The sequence below is a fragment of the Chroicocephalus ridibundus genome, unplaced genomic scaffold (assembly GCF_963924245.1).
Source record: "Chroicocephalus ridibundus unplaced genomic scaffold, bChrRid1.1 SCAFFOLD_105, whole genome shotgun sequence".
Lineage (NCBI taxonomy): Eukaryota > Metazoa > Chordata > Aves > Charadriiformes > Laridae > Chroicocephalus > Chroicocephalus ridibundus.
In genome coordinates, this window is record NW_026961652.1 from 122,323 (window position 1) to 141,254 (window position 18,932).

At 59.4% G+C, this 18,932-nt stretch overlaps 1 protein-coding gene across 1 annotated transcript; it reads right to left on the reverse strand.

Moving 5' to 3' along the window:
- Positions 1-17,568: 17,568 nt before the first annotated feature.
- On the reverse strand, positions 17,569-18,381 carry LOC134509524 (olfactory receptor 14A16-like; the record flags this gene model as incomplete). Its single annotated transcript, XM_063322067.1, has 1 exon — positions 17,569-18,381. A coding segment is annotated over one exon (813 nt), but the record flags the coding sequence as incomplete, so codon positions are not given.
- Between the last annotated feature and the right edge of the window lie 551 nt (positions 18,382-18,932).

Consider the following 18,932-nt stretch of genomic DNA (forward strand, 5'->3'; position numbering starts at 1 on the left):
GTGACCAGCTATGGGATGACACGTCAGGGTTAGAGGGACGGGGCACTAGTATGGGCCTCTGACTATTGCCCGGAGGCATGCTGGGGACACTGCATCATAGTCAAAGTCTTACAGAGACGAGCCAGGGGCTTCTGAGGTTGTTGGAGTCAACACGGAAAAAAGCATGAAACACCTCAAGGTGATCTCCTCTAAGAAGGTAACACAGGCAACAGCCCAGCTGAAGTGCCTCTACACAAACGCACGCAACATGGGTAACAAACAGGAGGAGCTGGAAACTACCATGCTGCTGGAAAGCTATGACCTAGTGGGCATTACTGAAACCTGGTGGGACGAATCCTGTGGCTGGAGTGTGGCTATCAATGGCTACAAGCTGTTGAGGAAGGAGGGGCAGAGGTGTTGCCCTCTCTGTTAAGCAAGGGATAGAGTGTGAAGAGATGTCCCTAAAGAGCAGCCAAGAGGAAGTCAAAAGCTTATGGGTAGGCATTAGAGACCGAGGCGACAAGGGGAACCTGGTGGTTGGTGTCTACTACAGGCCGCCTGATCAAGGGGAACCTGCTGATGAAGCCTTCTTCCTGCAGCTACAGGAGGCATCGCGCTCGAATGCTCTCGTCCTGCTGGAGGATTCAACCACCCTGACACCTGCTGGAAAAGTAACACGGTGAGCCGTAGACAATCCAGGAGGTTCCTGGAGTGCCTCGACGATAACTTCCTAAGACAGGAAATAGACAGCCCTGCCCGAGGGGATGCCATACTGCACCTGAGAGTCACCCATGCGAGTGAGCTCATTGGGGATGTCAAGATTGGAGGCAGCCTGGTGTGCAGTGACCACGCACTGGTGGAGTTCACAGTCTAAGGGATACGTGTCAGACGAGGGCATAGTCGGGACCTTGAATTTTAGGAAAGCAAACCTCTGGATCGTGGTGGAGTTAGTCAATAGGACCGCCTGGGAAATGGTGGGGCTGATGGCAGATTTCAGTCCATGTGGAAAGGAATCTGGAGCCTGGTAATTACTGGGAAGTAATTACCCAGGTCAGCGATGGGTGGGCTGTTGGAGTTGCTGATGAACTTCTTGGAAAAAGGGACCAATTAGGAAGAGCGGAGCATTCCTGGTGTGTAGAATGGCTAGGTCCCAAAGAGCAGCTGTCAGCGCGGCACAGAGATCAAGAAACGTTATTCTGCAAGGATAAACCGTTGAAGGTTGGAGTTTTGCTGGAGCTACAAAAGAAGACCGTGTCCTTTTATTCCATCGCTGACAAAGAAATGCTTTTGCACACCTTCGGAATCAATACCTCACCTCCTCTTTACCCTGCTTTCTGGCTATATCGTCTAGAAAGAAATGGATCTTTAAGTCAGAAAAGTAACAATTTTGGCTGTGACTGCAGAGCTTCTGTACGAGCTTCAGTGTCTCGCACAGGAATTTACCCAGGAGTGTGTAGCGACCCAGGCCTTCCTGGGAATGAGCAGCTGACACCAAACTGGGTGGGAGTGTTGATCTGCTTGAGGGTAGGAAGGCTCTCCAGAGGGCCCTGGACAGGCTGAATCGATGGGCCAAGGCCAACTGTGTGAGGTTTAATAAGGCCAAGTGCCGGGTCCTGCATTTCGGTCACAGCAACCCACAGCAACGCTACATTCTTGGGGCAGAGTGGCTGGAAAGATACCTGGCAGAAAAGGACCTGGGGGTGCTGGTGGACGGCCAGCTTCACATGAGCCAGCAGTGTGCCCAGGTGGCCAAGAAGGCCAACAGCATTCTGGCTTGTATCAGGAATAGCGTGGCCAGCAGGAGCAGGGAAGTGATGGTGCCTCTGTACGTACAAACTGTGCTGCAGTGCTCAGGAGCAGCAATTTGTTGCGCTTTGATGATAAATCTCCGTGCCATGTAAAAGGGAGTGTGTTTTGTCGCTCCTGGTGTTCCTGTGCGTCGGAGGCGCTCACTTGGCAGGCGCAGCACTGCAGCCAGCGCCGTTCCATGACAGCGCTTGAAATCTGCATCGTGGCTCCCAATGGCAGAAAGCTGCGTCACCATCCCAGGGAAGCCCAGAGCAGAACTCCCGCGCAGAGGCGACAGGAGCCCACAAGCCCACTGCCTGCTGTATTTCCCACTGGGCTCTGAGGGGGGAGAGCGGAACTGGGGGCTGTGATTTGTCAAGGGGATGCCCCCTCTGTCCCTGTGACCGCCGTTCATGGCCAAAACAAAGGGAAAAAAAACCCAACACAAAATAACATCAAGGGCTTTTTATTAGTTAAATAAGAAATCACTTTCTGGAGAGCAGCTGTCCCTGCCCAGCTGCCCGGCTCCTGGGTCTGTCCCGCGGGGGCCTTGGTGCGTGAGGGAGGTGGCAGTCGGACGAGTCGCTCTTGCTCTCCGCTGCCTTGTGCAGCCCGGGCTGGTGCTGTGCTGGCCCTGTCAGGCAGCAGGGGTGGCAGGAGAGAGCAGAGTGAGCTGGGGTGGGGGCACTGGGGGGGACACGGGTGGGGAAAACCCAGCACCTCGTGGGTGCCCTGCCCTCCCCGCTGCCCCTTCACACCCATGGGATCCTCTCCCCAAGCCAGCCCCGGCCGTACCCTCTTTGTCCGTGAGCACGGGACTGTCCAGCTGCTCCCTGGACATGCAGCCGTCCTTTGCCAACAGGTCCACCACGTTGCACTGGGAATGAGAGAGCGGGCTGGCTGAGCCACGGGGCCGAACTCGGCATCCCTCGGCAACCCTCCCACAGCCAGCTCTCCCTGGGGAAACTGAGGCACAGATGCCCCCCCGCCCCCGCAGAGGCTCGGCCTCAGTGGCCCCCGCCGTATCCCTACCTTTGTCATCCCTACCTTGTTGGGGAGCAGGAGCGGCTGGAGGCGCCGGGGGAGCTGGAGGCCCTGGCGGCGCTGCAGCGGGGTGGTGACAGTGTGGCGGCCCCCGCAGCTCCGCGGCACGGTGGGGTACTTGACCTCGGCTGGCGGCTGCCTGTGGGACGGGGTACGCGGATGCTCAGTGCCCGGCACCGTGGCAGCCCGTGCTTCAGCCTGCTACGGCAGGGAGGGGGCCAGGGGCTGCTCCCCGCTGGGGTCTGTCCCTCCCGGCTCCCCTCCGCCTGCTGCAGGAGACCCCCCGGCCGTCCTGCTGGATCTGCTCTTTCCCCACAGCCCCCGGGAGCTGGCCGTGGCAGTGGCAGGTCCCTGCACCCCACGCCAAGGACAGCAGGAGGCAGGAGCTGGGCTGTCCCGGCTGCAGCGCTTGATTTCAGCAACTTGTTTGGGAGAAGGACCCTGACCTCCCTAAGCCCGAGGTCAGGCTGAGACCAGACACAACTCATCGCACGTGGCTTCAGCGCCCTTGAGACAGAGACTTGGGCCAGACGGGCAGCGAGGGGGGGCTGTAAAACCCCTCAGAGGCGGGGTAAGCACAGCTGACCCTCTGCAGCACAGCTCTGCTCCCCTGCCCTGCCCAGGTCCGCCCGGACCCCTGCGCCCCCACCTGGGGAAGAGCTCTCCCTCGCCGGGGCCAGGCCACCCTGCACCCCAGTGGGACGGGGATGGGTCCCCGTGTCCCCTACCTGTGGTCGTGCTGCTGTTCCTGCTCTGGCTTGAGAATGGTACGGGGGTGCTCGGCGAGGCGGGGGGACAGCGGCGGCAGGGATGGGATGGTCACGATGTGCCTGGGGAGGGCAGGAGCCGTAGATGGGTGACGCGGCAGTGCCCTGAAACCCATGGGCTTGTAGCCCACGGCACCCCCTGCTCCCTGGGGAGGGCTCTGCGTCCCCCTGCTGCCAGGCAGGGCCGCGAGGGGGCTGGGCAGGGTCAGACCCCCCAGGCAGAGCCCCGAACCCCTGTGCCTGGCACGGCGGGGCACTGCCAGCACCCATCGCCCCCCCGTCCCGCCCACAGCGCCAGGTGCTACTCACGGGCCAGGCACCGACATGTCGAGGGGCCGGTCGCAGGACAGGCAGTGGAAATGGGTCAGCAGCGGGCTGGAGTGGGGAGAAAAGGGCTGGGTGAGCTCCTGGGGGGGACACAGGCAGGCAGCTCGCAGGCAGCAGCGAGGTGTCCCTGAAGCCGCCGCCGTCCCCAGTGCACTCACTTCTTAATGCCAGCTGCATCATCAGCCCCTGCCTGTGAGCCCTCCTGGAGCTGCTTGAGGTTGCTCTCCCAGTGCCCCTCCAGCTGCTTCTGCAGAGCCCCCAGCTCCTGGCGGTCCAGCTGTGGACAGGTGCCCCCCCTCAGCCAGCTGCCCCGGGATGGGACGTGGTGGTCCCCGGCTGGGACAGCTGGCAGAGGGATCCTCGGAGGGATGCCAAGCCCTGAAGGAGCAGGTTTTGCGTGGCAGAGACGAGACACCCCTCACCTTGGAGGCCACCTCTTCACTAAGCTCTTGCTGGACCTTCTCCTGGCCCGTCTGCCGGCTCAGCACCTCCTCGAGCATCTCAGTCAGCCGCTCCATCCTTGTGTCGAACTCGCTGCGGTTGACTTTGCCAGCCAGGCTGGTTTTGTCTGCTTTCTAGCAAGAGGGAAGGGCAGGAGAGCGGTGGGGAAAGGACGAAGGTAGCCTAGGCAGGGCCAGCTCGTGTTGGGAGGAGAGGGAGAAGTGGCTACGTGGCCCTGCTTGCCCCATCACCCCCATGGGGTTGGTGCCAGCCGCCAAAGGGACCCGTGGGGAGACAGAGGGACCTGGCGAGGGACGCGCAGCCAGTCTGGAAATCTTCCCTCCCCCCGGCAGGTTCTGCCACCAAGCACCCAAGGGACAAGGGGTGATTGTCACCCTGCCTGGGACCCCCTTGGCTGCTGCTGGGGACCCTCCAGGCCATACCACATCGAGTGCCAGCATCAGGTCATTCTTGTCCGCTTTGCCCTTCACCAGCTTCTCCAGGGACTGGAACAGAGCCTGCCAACACAGAAAGCACCCCAGGATGCCACGGCAGCGTCGCAGCTGCCTCCCGGCCAGTTCAGCGCCCCCCATCCACCTCCCACCCCCCTTAAAAACCTGCGGGAAAGGGACAAACTCCTTGTGGTGCCCAGGCTCTGTCTGGAGGATGCTCTGACCCCGTGGGGCTTTCAGCCACCCACCTTGGTATCTTGCTGCTGCCGCTGACTGTCACGCAGGAGGTTCCCCACGACGGAGCTGAGCTTTTCGTAGCTGCCTTGCACCTGCCCAAGGGTGGCCTGGACGCGCTTCAGCACCTCCTCATCCTGCTGCCGGGAGGAAGATGACAGGGCGGTGCTGTGCAAGGGGGGACTGGCTGCCCCGTGGCGACAGAGCCAGGTTACTTGGCCGGTGGCCAAAGGCTCTCGGTGCCAGCAGGACATTTGCACCAAGGCTTTCATTTCCTTCCGGGCTGCTGACTTGTACAAGGCAATGTGGGGAGCAGCGAGGGGCTCCCCCATGTTACATCACAGCACGACCAGCCAGGGGAGTCCCGGCAGCCCCCTCCCAAGCCCCCCATGCCGCCATCTCCCTACCTGGCTCTGCCTCGGCAGCTGCCTCGGCACCTTGCCCACCGCCCGCCGGGACATCAGGGAGTCCACCACCTCCTGGAGCTTCTCGTAGCGCTGCAGGAGCTGCCCCACCTGCGCTCCGGTGTCCCCACAGCAGGCAGGGCATGCTGCCTGCGCCTCTGCCTGCTCCTGCCCTGCGCTCTCCATCGCCTTCAGCTTGTCCTGCTGCAGGAAGGGGAGAAGGGATCGGCTCTCAGATGGAATGGATGCAGCCAAGAAGCCAAGGTGCTGTGGAGGCTCGATGGCTGCAGCCGGCCAGGGGCCGTGGCCGGGAACCCTGCCAGGACCCCCCCACCCAGCCGGCGGGCAGTGGGAGCACTCCCCCTAGACCTCACCTGAGCCTGCATCAGCTCGGCCACCTTTGTCACCAGCTGCCTCAGCGTGGCCTCGGTCATGTCCTGGTGTTCTCCCAGCTCCTTCAGCTCACGCTTTATCTTCTGTAACTCCAGCTCCTTCAGCCCCAACACCTCTTGCTTTAACTCCTGCCGTCCCAGCTCCTTCAGCTCCAGCACCTCTTGCTTTAACTCCTGCAATCCCAGGTCCTTCAGCTCCAGCACCTCTCGCTTGAAGTCTTCCAGTCCCAGGTCCTTCAGCTCCAGCACCTCTCGCTTTAACTCTTCCAGTCCCAGGTCCTTCAGCTCCAGCACCTCTTGCTTTAACTCCTGCCGTCCCAGCTCCTTCAGCTCCAGCACCTCTTGCTTTAACTCCTGCAGTCTCAGGTCCTTCAGCTCCAGCACCTCTTGCTTTAACTCCTGCAGTCTCAGGTCCTTCAGCTCCAGCACCTCTCGCTTTAAGTCTTCCAGTCCCAGCTCCTTCAGCTCCAACACCTCTTGCTTTGTCTCCTGCAGCATGGACCTGGCCAGCAAGATGGGCGCACAGGCAGGCTGAGCCTCATCGGGGCCACTCAGGGGGGTGTCCCTCACCCCCCAGACTGGGATGCTCCCAGCCACTGGGCTCCCTTGCAGCCCCATGGGGTAGCAAACCCTCTCCCATCCTCTTACCCCAGTTGCAGGGCGATCTGGTCGCTGCCATCTGCTCTCCAGTCCGCTCCAGCCACCCACGACTTTCCAAGGGCATCCTCCAGCTGCCTGATCTGGGAACGGCGGTGGTGGCAGAGTCAGGGCATGGCACCCCGTGCTGTCCCTTTGCGGGGCGGGGGGGGGCCCTTTGGCTTCCCCCTCCCTCTCCAAATCCCCCCTGGCATCCCTGCAGCCCCCTCGGGCACTGCCACCGGCTCACCTTCTCCTTCACCTCCTGCAGCTCGCTGGCGAGGCTCTGCAGGGAGGACACCTGACCCCGGAGGGCGATGCTGTTGTCATCTAGAGGGACATGGTCCAAGGGGACATGCTGTCAGTGAGGGGGTCTCGCCCTTGGGGCCAGGCTCTGAGCACGATGAGCCCCCAGCCCAGGGTGTTCCCACGCTAAACACCCCCCACCAGCCCCCTCAGGGTTCCTACCTCCCTCCGGGAAGAGCAGGTGCCTCTGCTCACGCTCGGCGTGGTCTGACTTGGTGGCTTCCAGGTGGGCCACCTGCTCCTTCGGGTGGCCAAGCTGCCCAGACTGGCGGAGAGCCTCCACCGTCTCCATGCCATGGCCAGAGGCACTGCTGGAGGCTGAGGACCCCCAGGGCATTGCTGGCTCTTGCAAATGGGACGTGCCGGGGGATCCTAGCTGCACCCCTGGGGTGGCGGTCCAGGTGCCAGGGGACCCTGGCTTCTCTCCTGGGCTGGTGGTCTTGATGCCAGGGAACGCTGGCTGCATGCCCGGGGTGGTGATTTGGGTGCCGGGGGATCCTGGCTCCGTCCCCTGTGTGGTGCTCGGAGTGCCAGGGGCCCCTGGCTGCATCCTGGGGGCTGTGGCGCTGGCATCAGAAATGCTCTTGCCATCTGAAGGAGCGCCTGCCGCCTTCTCAGGGCTCACTGGTGCTCTGTGTGTCCCTGCTTGCGTCTCCTCGGAGCCAGGCTGTGTCCCGGGAGCCCCCTTGCTTGCGCTGGGCACAGGCTGTGCCCCTGGTTCCTCCATCCCCGGCACGGAGCTTGCCCCGTGCTGGGTGTCCACGTCCGCCTGGGGGGACTCGGTGGGGGAAGAAAGGCTGCCACTGCCCTCCTGGGAAGAGGAGGCCAAGGGGAGCAGGGTTACAGGCAGCCATGCAGCGGCAAGGACAGAGCCCAGGCCCCCCCGCCATGTCCCCACTGCCTGTCTCCAAGGCACCGCCTCCCGGGGCCAAACTCAAGGACACCACGAGAGCCCCAAGGCAAAGGCTGCCCCCCCCGCACAGAGCCCCGGGGCCCACGGCCACAGCCTCCCGCAACCTCCCCAGCCCCCTTAGTGCTTTGCTGGCCTCTGGGCCGGCAGCGTCTGAGCAGTCGAGCCTGGGGAGCGGCAAACCCTCCCTGACTCCCCGGGCCACGGCAGCGAGGCCTTTTGCTCTCCAGCAAGGGCATTCGGTGCTCCAGGCCTGCTGCCCAGCCCCGCTTCCCAGCCCAAGGGGCTGCGCTGGTGTTTCAGGAGCAGCAGCCCCCGGCGGGACTTGGAAACCATCTCACAGTGCCAAATGCTGGCATCTGCCCCCTCCTCCTCCCCCTTCTGCTTCGCTGCCCACCAGGCGAGCCACCCCCCAGCACCTCCCAGCCCACCATGCTGCGCACCTCCTGCGGGACTGGGCTGAGGCTCCGCATTTCCTTCAGGCTTTTCTGGGGAAGGAAGGGATCAAGGGCTCAGCCCGGCCACGTAGCTGGCAGGGACGGCCCCCTCGGGGACAGGACCCCCCAGCATCACTGCCCAGCACCCACCACCCATGGACCATGCCCCAGCACAGGAGGGATGGTCCCCCCAGGGGAGCTGGGGACACAGCTACCTCCTGTCTCAGTGCAGGATCCAGGACCCCCCGCGGCCATACTTCACCACGACACTTCTTGTGACGGGGGCCTGGCAGCTGGCTGGCGGCGTCCTGGAGTTTCCCCTGGAGCAGGGAGAGGACAGGGACACCAGTCTGGCTGTGGGAGCACATTTCAAAGGAGCATCCCCACATTGCCTTGGGCACAAGAGAGAGGGGCGCTGGGAAGGGCTGTGCCCGGGGGCTGTGGCTGTGTTGCGCGGGGCAGAGCTTTCTCGCCCTCCTTCCCAGCCCCCAGGTGTCTTTTTTGATGGCTCTTTGGTTCCAAAGCGCCTGAGCATCCCTTTGGGTGATGGCCACAGTTCCTTCTCGCCCCAGCCTGAGCTGCAGGCAGCGGTGCCCGTTTCTACCCTCCCTGGGGCCGTGCTGGCGGGCAGAGGGTGGGGAGCTCTGGGTGGGGGTGGCTGAGCTGCCCTGCTGCCCTCCTTGGGACATCCTTCCCACTCTGCCCTCCTGGTGCCCTTCCTGCTGGGGGACAGGGAGGGCTGATGGCCGCGGGGCAGGGGCTGGGGTGGTGATGGGGAGAGGGGCAGGGAGGGGGCGAGGGTCCAGCTCCCTCTCGGGGCACTGGCGGCAGCTCACCAAGCCGAGGGCCTCCTGCATGGCCCGGAGCTCCTCTTCCAGGTGGGACTGCGCCTCCTTCATTGCGCCCATCTCCTGGAGGAGCTCCTCGGAGAGAGCTGTGGCCTGGCAGAAAGGGGTGGTGGGGGTGAGCCTCAGGAGAGGGTCCCTGGGGACCAGGACCATTGCCGCCGCTGTGGCCTGCCCAGAGCCGGGGGGCAGTGCCAGGCTGGCAGGGCAGCGCGGGCAGCACGTCCCATCCATCGCATCTTCAAGAGCTGAGATGGGGCAGCAGCTCCCCAGAGACCCCCACCCCTGCCCCGGGGGGGCCCGTTGCACGGCCCGGCTCAGCAGGGACGCCCCCAGCCCTGCTGCCCCTGCCAGGCTCCCAGTGAGATCCCTGCAGCCCATCCAAAGGGCAAAGAGCCGCTGCAGCCCCCTCGAGCACAGCCTGGCCAGGGCAGCAGCAGCCACTGCTAGCCAAGTGGCCACCATCATCTCCAGCTGCGCGGGGAACCCTCCCTGCCGCCATCTCCCGCGGTGTCCCAGCCCTGGCAGGACCTGGCCCGGCAGTGCTGACGGTGGCTCTTTCCTTCAGCCCGAGCTTAGCTCTCCCCACAGGGGATGCTCTGGCGATGCATGGCCCCCCGTGGCTCAGCACCATGCAGGGTGAGGCCCCTCTCCGGTCCCCACCAGTGCCGGCTTTAGCCCGTGGGCAAGCGGTGGGAGATGAGGCCCATGAGCCTCTCAGCTGCCCCAGGAGTGGATGCGGTACCGGCTGAAGGTCAGGAGCGGGGAAGAGAGGGCTGGAGAGGGTGGTGGGGCCGGACCTCCAGGGTGCCGAGCCTCCATCCAAGGGAGCCAAGGGCACCAGGGACTCGCTGGGTATCGGCCCCACCAGGACCGGCTGACGGCAACGTGGGGAAGACCCAGAGCAAGCGGAGCAGCATTTCGGCCCCAGCTTTTCCTCCCCAAGACTTCACCCCTTTCCTTCACTGAAGCCCCACGTGCCACCCTCAGCTCAGGCTTATACCAGCCCTTGGTCTAAGGGCAGCACAACGGCGGCTGGACCCCGGAGGATGGGGTGTCGTGCAGGGGAGCAGCCAGGGGATGGGCAAGAGCCTCTACCTTGGAGATGCCGCTCTCGTTGGCTTTGATCTTGTCCCTCATCCAGCCCACGTCGGTGGCCACGGAGGCCAGCGGGGGGCTGCTCGTGCTCTCCTGGAGCAAGTCCTTCCCAGGCAGCCACTGCCCCGGTTCCTGGGGCTGCTGCCCCCTGTCCTGGGCCCTGTCGCCCTCCTTCTCCAGCACAGGGGGTGCCTCTGCAGGCTGGTCCCCCTCCCAGAGCAGGGTCAGGCTGTCCCCCTGCTTCTGGGCAGGCAGGTCCCGCAGGCCCAGGTGCCCGAGCATGGCGAGCAGCAGGCTGCGCAACGCCATGAAGTTGACTGCCCCGAGCTCGGGCGTCCCGATGGCCTCGTCCAGCAGCTGGTACAGGCTGAGCTGGGCCATGGCTGCTGCCCTGCCCAAAGCCATGGAGGCACCTGAGGGGGATGGGAACCTTTCTGCCTGAGGGGGGGCCCGGGATGGCTGGAAGGGATGGGCACTTGAAGCCTTCCTCTTCCTCCTCTTCTTCCTCCTCCTCCTCTGCTGGCTCCTCGCAGCAGAGTGGTCACACCAACACGGGACGGGTGACAAGGGACAAGGCAGCATCCCCTGTTGCTAGGCGACGCCCCGCCCCCCGCAGCCACCTACCAACGGGGACGCTGCATTGTCCATTGTCACCCGTCCCACTGCCGAGTGGACGCCCTCATGGCGAAGGTGGAAGCAGACAAGAACAACCTGATGCTGGGACTCGATGTGGTGGGACCAGCCCCATGGGGGTGATGGGGCGAGCAGGGCCACGTAGCCACTTCTCCCTCTCCTCCCAACACGAGAATGTTTCTTCATCACCATGCCGTGCTGACAGCTGCTCTTTGGGACCTAGCCATTCTGCACACCAGGAATGCTCCGCTCTTCCTAATTTGTCCCTTTTTCCAAGAAGTTCATCAGCAACTCCAACAGCCCACTGTCGTGCTTTAGCCTCAGATGGCAACTAAGAACCACGTGCCGCTCACTCGGGCCTTCCCAATACGGGAAGAACTGGAAGAAAAAAGGCAAGACTCTTGGGTTGAGAGAAAGGCAGTTTAACAGAACAGCAAAGGGAACAACAAAACAACAACCACCACACGGACAGAGGAATGTACAAACACGATTATGGAACCGACGCTCCCCGCCACTCCCTGACCGGACCCGGGACGCCCCAGCCCGCTCCAAGCAGAGATGTCCTGCCCCCTCCCCCAGCAGCTCAGAGTGGGCATGGCTCACATAGCATGGAATACCTGCGTCCTGGGGAGAATTAACCCCGTCCCCGCCGGAACCAGGACATTATCCACCCCTTATTCCAGACCATCTATGCCATGCCCACATCTTACAGGTTCCAGTGAATTGCCACCACTTTCCCCTGTCATGTATATATATACCTATATATTCATGCAGATATAATGCCCTTAGTCTATGGGCCATCCCTCCAAAGTGTCCGTTGAGTTCATTTCATCCATGGCTCTGGGCTCCATCTGTTAGAACAGTCTCTCAGGGCAGGTGAGATGCTGGGTGGTGCTGGCCTCTTGCATGCTGTATTGTCGGAGCTTGTGACTGGTGCACCCGGTGTGGCTCATGCACACAGTCCGTGGGCTGAAGATGTAGATCTTGAGGACAGTTTCTGGGCACCACCTGCTGAGGTCAGTTCTGATCCCATCACCCCTGTGCCTTACTCCTAGTACAGCTGACAGCAATTATAGTAATGAGGACATACAGTGACAGTGTTACTTGGCAATTAACAACACACAATTTGATTCATTGGCTATTCTCACCCAAAATCAGATCCCCATGAGGTACACATCGGAGCTGCCCATCCTTCCGCATCACCCACCAAGTGCACCCAGGCCCTTGGGCAAAAGCAGTCCCACGGATGGGTTTGCCTTTGCCTGAGGCAGGACTGACCCAGACTGTCTTCCCTGGCATATTCTTCATGAGCACTACGGGGACTTTATCCCCTTCTACGGTACGTGGAAGTTTTGATTGGGCAGGGCCAGCCCCATTGGTAGATCCCCTGGGGTTACCTAGCCAGGTAGCCTTTGCTAAATGTGCATCCCAGTGTTTTAAAGTCCCACCACCCATTGCTCTCAGTGTAGTTTTTAACAGCCCATTGTATCGTTCCATCTTCCCAGAGGCTGGTGCGTGACAGGGGATGTGATACACCCACTCAATGCCATGCTCTTTGGCCCAGGTGTCTATGAGGCTGTTTCGGAAATGAGTCCCGTTGTCCGACTCAGTTCTCTCTGGGGTACCATGTCGCCACAGGACTTGTTTTTCAAGGCCCAGGATAGTGTTCCGGGCAGTGGCATGGGGCACAGGGTATGTTTCCAGCCATCCAGTGGTTGCTTCCACCATTGTGAGCACACGGCGCTTGCCTTGACGGGTTTGTGGCAGTGTGATATAATCAATCTGCCAGGCCTCCCCGCATTTGTATTTCAGCCATCGCCCTCCATACCAAAGAGGCTTCAAACGCTTGGCTTGCTTGATTGCAGCGCATGTCTCACATTCATGGATGACCTGTGCAACAGTGTCCATGGTCAAGTCCACCCCTCAGTCATGAGCGCATCTATATGTCGCATCTCTTCCTTGATGGCCTGAGGAGTCATGGGCCCACCGAGCTATGAATAGTTCACCCCTATGTTGCCAGTCCAGATCCAGCTGAGCCACTTCAATCCTAGCAGCCCGATCCACCTGCTGCTTGTTCTGATGTTCCTCCGTGGCCCCATTCTTCGGTACATGGGCATCTACGTGGCGTGCTTTCACAACCAGATTCTCTATCCGGGCAGCAATATCTTGCCATAGTTCAGCAGCCCAGATGGGTTTGCCTCTGCGCTGCCAGTTGCCCTGCTTCTGCTGCTGTAGCCACCCCCACAGAGCATTTGCCACCATCCATGAGTCAGTGTAGAGTTAAAGTACCGGCCATTTTTCTCGCTCAGCAATGGCCAAAGCCAGCTGAATGGCTTTCACCTCTGCAAACTGCCTCGATTCACCTTGTCCTTCACTGGCCTCTGCAACTTGTCGTGTAGGACTCCACACAGCAGCCTTCCACTTTCCATGCTTTCCCACAATCCGGCAGGACCCAGCAGTGAACAGGGCATCTTTCTTCCCATTTTCTGGCAGTTTATTGTATGGTGGGGCCTCTTCCGCACGCGTCACCTCCTCCCCTGGTGACATTCCGAAATCCTTGCCTTCTGGCCAGTCCGTGATCACCTCCAGAATTCCTGGGCGACTGGGGTTTCCCATTCGAGTTCGCTGGGTGACCAGTGCAATCCACTTACTCCCTGTGGCACCAGTTGCATGATGTGTGGTGGGGACCCTTTCTTTGAGCATCCAGCCCAGCACCGGCAGTCGAGGTGCTGGGAGGAGCTGTGCTTCTGTACCAACCTCTTCAGAAGCAGCTCGAACCCCTTCACATGCTGCCAAGATCTCTTTTTCTGTTGGAGTGTAGCGGGCTTTGGATCCTCTGTATCCCCAACTCCAAAACCCCAGGGGTCGACCTCGGGTCTCCCCTGGTGCTTTCTGCCAGAGGCTCCAGGTAGGGCCGTTCTCCCCGGCTGCGCTGTAGAGCACGTTTTCAACGTCTTGTCCTGCCGGGACTGGCCCCAGGGCCACTGCATGGACTCTTTCCTGTCTGATTTGTTCAAAAGCTTGTCGCTGCTCAGAACCCCATTTGAAATCGTTCTTCTTCCGGGTTACTTGATAGAGAGGGATTACAATTAGACTGTGATGTGGGATATGCATTCTCCAAAACCCCACAATGCCTAAGAAAGCTTGTGTTTCCTTTTTACTAGTTGGTGGAGACATAGCTGCTATGTTGTTGATCACATCCATTAAATACCCACATAAAAATACCCTCTGCTGACGTAATCTATACCAAGGATGCACGGAGCCTCTGGGCCAGTCACAATGGGATGCTTTTGCCACTCATTCCCAGTTAGGCTCACTTCAGCCTCCAGTACAGTCAGCTCTTGGGACCCCCCTGTCACCCCAGAAATACAGATGGGTTCTGCCCCTCTGTAGCTTGATGGTATTAGGGTGCACTGTGCACCCGTGTCCACTAGAGCCTCATACTCCTGTGGGTCTGATGTGCCAGGCCATCGAATCCACACCGTCCAATAAACCCGGTTGTCCCTTTCCTCCCCCTTGTCGGAGGCAGGGCCCCTCTAATCCTGGTCATAGTATCCGTTACTCACTTCTTGCAGAAATGACTTGGAAGTTCCTTCAAGAGGATCAGAAGTAAGATCAGGCCTTCTGCTCTGTCTGGGGAACTGCCCCCTGGAAACCAAGGCGGCACTTTTCCTGGAGGGATCCTCTTTTGTGGTTGTCCTTCCTTGCAACTCCTGTACCCGTGTCCGCAGGGTCGAAGTAGGTTGTCCATCCGACTTCCTCATGTCCTCCCCGTGGTCACGCAGGTAGAACCACAGGGTGCCTCGTGGTGTGTACCCTCTGTACTCTCTCTCTTGAGTGGGGAAACGCCTGCTCCTAATAGCTGAGATGCTGGCCCATACAGGTGGGGAGTAGGACATATTCTCTTCAAGTTGCTGGACCTTCCGCGACAGTTTCTCCACAGCTGAGACAAGGCGGGAAGAGAGACTTTCTTCATATGGCCGGAGCCGGCCAGCCACCTCATCCACCATTGGTCCCTCTTCGCCTTTCCATTCCATTACTGCCAGTGAGTTGGCATATGATGATGGTGCGCTCCGTACAAACTTCCGCCACATGGGCCTTGTGCATTGCACCTCATCAGGGTCTGTGGGTAAGTCTGCATCATCCAGGTGACAATGTGCTCGCCTGAATGTCGGCTGAAATCTTTTCGCATATCCCGCAGCTCACTCAAGGATAGGGATCGAGTAATTATCTCTGGTTCTGCCTCTTCCTCCTGTTCTCGTGATGGCCCTGGTTCATCGTTATCCCTTACTAAGAGAACTGATTTCTTCATGTACTTCTTCTTCTGTATGGGGGCAACTGATACTGGCGCGGGTTGGTTCCCTGGTTCAGTGGCAGTGGCTGCCACTGGGGTTGGAGGAGCCGCAGTCTCTGTCGCAGGGGTTGCAGTAGCCGCAGTCTCTGTCGCAGGGGTTGGAGTAGCTGCAGTGTCTGTCGTCCTGGTCTCCATCTCTTCCCCCTGAGGGTGCTGCGTAACACTGAGCAGGGCCTGGTAGATACTGGCCAGGGCCCAGCACAGTGCGGTGAGTTGTGCCTCTCCAGAATAGCCACAGCATTTTCCCTTCAGATATTCTACCACTCTGTCAGGGTCCTGTAATTGTTCAGGGGTGAAGTCCCAGACCATTGGAGGCGAGAAGTTCTCTAGGTACCTGCCCGTGTTCTCCCACATGCCGTGCCACCCCTGACTGTCCAGCCTCGGAGCAGGTCTCTGGGTGGTCGTCTTAAATAGTCGTTTAACCCTGAACAGGACCTGGAACACATTCAGCAGACATAACAATAGGACCAGGCTGGTTTGAGCATCCCAAGGATATTCAAAATTCTCAAAAGCTGTCATACCTGACCCGAAGGAGAAAAGGGAGGCAAAAGAGCTGGGGAAAGTGTCCCCCCATTTCCCCCACAGACTGGGTGTAATTATTAATAAATTGTGAGAGACGGTGCCCAAGGTACGGACAGGACAGCAATGCCACTTAAACGCCCCCAAGTAACTGTCTAACAAGTGATGTTCTCATATCCTAAGCCGATATCACACAGGACAGTAAAATGACAATCCTGATCCCTCTCCCAGAGGTGATAAACAGCATTGCAGGGAGTACATAAGCCACAGAGGAATTTACATGACACAGCCACGAGAACAAACCAAGCAACATGGTGACCAGTGACTATTTACCTAATACAATAAATGCATACAACAAATTCGTTTTTCCAAGCTCTAGTTGGATTCTGTTGTTATCTCAACCCTTCGAGCCCCACGTTGGGTGCCAAAAAAGGACTGTCGTGGTTTGGCCTCAGACGGCAACAAGGAACTAAGTGCCGCTCGCTCGGGCCTTCCCAATACGGGAAGAATTGGAAGAAAAAAGGCAGAACTTGTGGGTTGAGACAAAGGCAGTTTAACAGAACAGCAAAGGGAACAAGAAAACAACAACAATAACACGGACAGAGGAATGTACAAACACGACTACGGAACCGCCGCTCACCAACCGGACCCGGGACGCCCCAGCCCGCTCCCCAGCAGCGACTTCCTGGCTCCTCCTCTGGCAGCTCTGCCTGGCCATGGCTCACATGGCATGGAATACCTGTGTCCCTGATGGAGCCCGGGGAGAATTAACCCTGTCCCTGCCAGAACCAGGACAATGACTTGCTTCCTTCTCCAGGAGACCTGGCTCTGCCCCACATGCCCACTGGAGCACGTCCTCACATGGTCACACAGCGCCGCTAACATTGGGGTTTTCCTCTCCTGGGCACTTGCCACACCACTCCAGACCCACCCTGTCTCTCTCCCACCTTCCCCGCCATCTGCCCAGCCCAGCCCAAAAGAGCCCCCTGGTCTGGGCTGGCCCCACAGCAGTGCTCCCCACAGGGAACTGCAGAGCTCTGGGCACTCCCCCCACAGCCCCAGCCCCTCTGAAGGGCACCACAGCTGCTGGGGGCAGAGAGGGCTCTCAGCCTCCCCATCACCCCAGGGCTGGAGCTGGCCCCAAGGGCCAGCAGAGGCCACTCGCTCTCTGGCTCTCCTGCCTTCAGCTGCAGCTGATCCCCAGCCCAAACTGCCTTTGCCCCGCTCTGCCTCCCCGCCTGCCCTGCTCCCCAGGACAGCAGGAGACTCCTGGCCCTGGGGCTCCTCAGGCAGCTCCCGCATCTCTCCAGTCTCCTTTCCCTCTGCCTGATGCATCTTCACTGCCTCCCACGGCCCTGCAGAGTCCTGGCTTGTGGGTACCTGGATTTAGTGATTTGTCCTGGGGGGACCTATCTCTGAGACTTAAACTCTTCTGTGTCTCCATTCACTTCCCATCCCAGAGAACATGGAGTGTCCCCGTCCTCTCCTGACCACTCCAGATTCCTTTCCACATGGATTGAAATCTGCCATCAGCCCCATCATACCTGTGACAGCCTGAGGAATGTTACTGGGAGGTCATGTACCGTCTCCACTGCCCCTCTACACCAAGAAGAGAGCCTTCAACTAAGTCTCGGTGTCTAAAATATGCCAGTGCTACTGTGACATTGTTTCCCAAAACAAGGTGGAAAGACGCTTGGAAAGTCCAGTTCCTTAGGCTTGTTCGCAGCCAAAACCATATCAAGCAGACCCAGCCATCAGGCACCACACTCAGGAGATCCCCTTTTCTTGCAGAGATGCTCTTAGGGAGGAAAGAGGTGACACATGGTTCTTCAAGAATGAGACAGAACAGGAAAGAGCCTCAAGAGAAGTGCAATGAACCCAAGCAATTACTTCAAAGGATAATTATCAGAGAAAAAAATAATGGCTGAAGCCTGGCCTAGAGTAAACTTATAGCATGACACAGAGAACGGGAGGCACATTACTTTTACTGCCTCAGGATCCATCAGATGAGTTTATTCAGGGCATCCTTGAGCTCCCGGTTCCTCATGCTGTAGAGGAGGGGGTTCACTGCTGGAGGCACCACCGAGTACACAACAGCCATCACCACATTGAGGGATGGGGAGGAGATGGAGAGGAGCTTCAGGTGGGCAACCATGCCAGTGCTGATAAACAGTGAGACCACGGCCAGGTGAGGGAGGCAGGTGGAAAAGGCTTTGTGCCGTCCCTGCTGTGAGGGAATCTTCAGCGCAGCTCTGAAGATCTGCACATAGGACACCACAATGAAAATAAAACACACAAAGAATAAACAGGCACTAAATACAATTAGCTCAACTTCCCTGAGGTAGGATTGTGAGCAGGAGAGCTTGAGGATCTGGGGGATTTCACAGAAGAACTGGTCTAGGCCATTGCCTTGGCAGAGAGGTAGTGAAAATGTATTGACCGTGTGCAGGAGAGCATTGAGAATGCCACTGCCCCAGGCAGCTGCTGCCATGTGGACACAAGCTCTGCTGCCCAGGAGGGACCCATAGTGCAGGGGTTTGCAGATGGCAACGTAGCGGTCGTAGGCCATGACGGTGAGAAGACAAAAGTCTGCTGACATCAAGAAGGCAAAGAAAAAGACCTGGGAAACACATCCCATGTAGGAGATGGTCCTGGTGTGCCAGAGGGAGTTGGCCATGGCTTTGGGAACAGTGGTGGAGATGGCACCCAGGTCGAGGAGGGCGAGGTTGAGGAGGAAGAAGTACATGGGGGTGTGGAGGCGGTGGTCACAGGCTACGGCAGTGATGATGAGGCCATTGCCCACGAGGGCAGCCAGGTAGATGCCCAGGAAGAGGCAGAAGTGCAAGAGCTGCAGCTCCCGCGTGTCTGCGAATGCCAGCAGGAGGAAGTGGGTGATGGAGCTGCCATTGGACATAGTTTCCCTCTGCACATGGGGGCCTGTCCAAGGAGGAAAAGACAGTGAAGAGTGAGGACAGACAGGTCCGAGTAGAACCTGTTGCACTGGTCACAGTAAAGCCCCCCAAATGACCTCCGTCCGTCCAGGAAGGCGTTTGTGCAGATCCTGGTGTGATGCCTGGTTTGTGCTGGCTGAGGGTGCAATGGGGAGCAGGGGACTCTGCTGTGGGCTCCAGAGGAGTCAGTCGTGCTGTGCAGCAAGAGGGAGAGAGGAACCAGGAGTGATTGCAGGGTAACTCTACCCCCGATATAAAAGAGCTTTTGAGCACTGTCACTCCCAGGTCCCCTGGCTGCAGAACAGAGCTGGGGGGGTTGTTTTGTTTATTTTGCTCCGGTTACCCCTGGCCCACTTGAGGAGTCATGTTTGAAGGTAGAAATCCCTGGCATTTCTGCTACCCTACGAGTGCTATT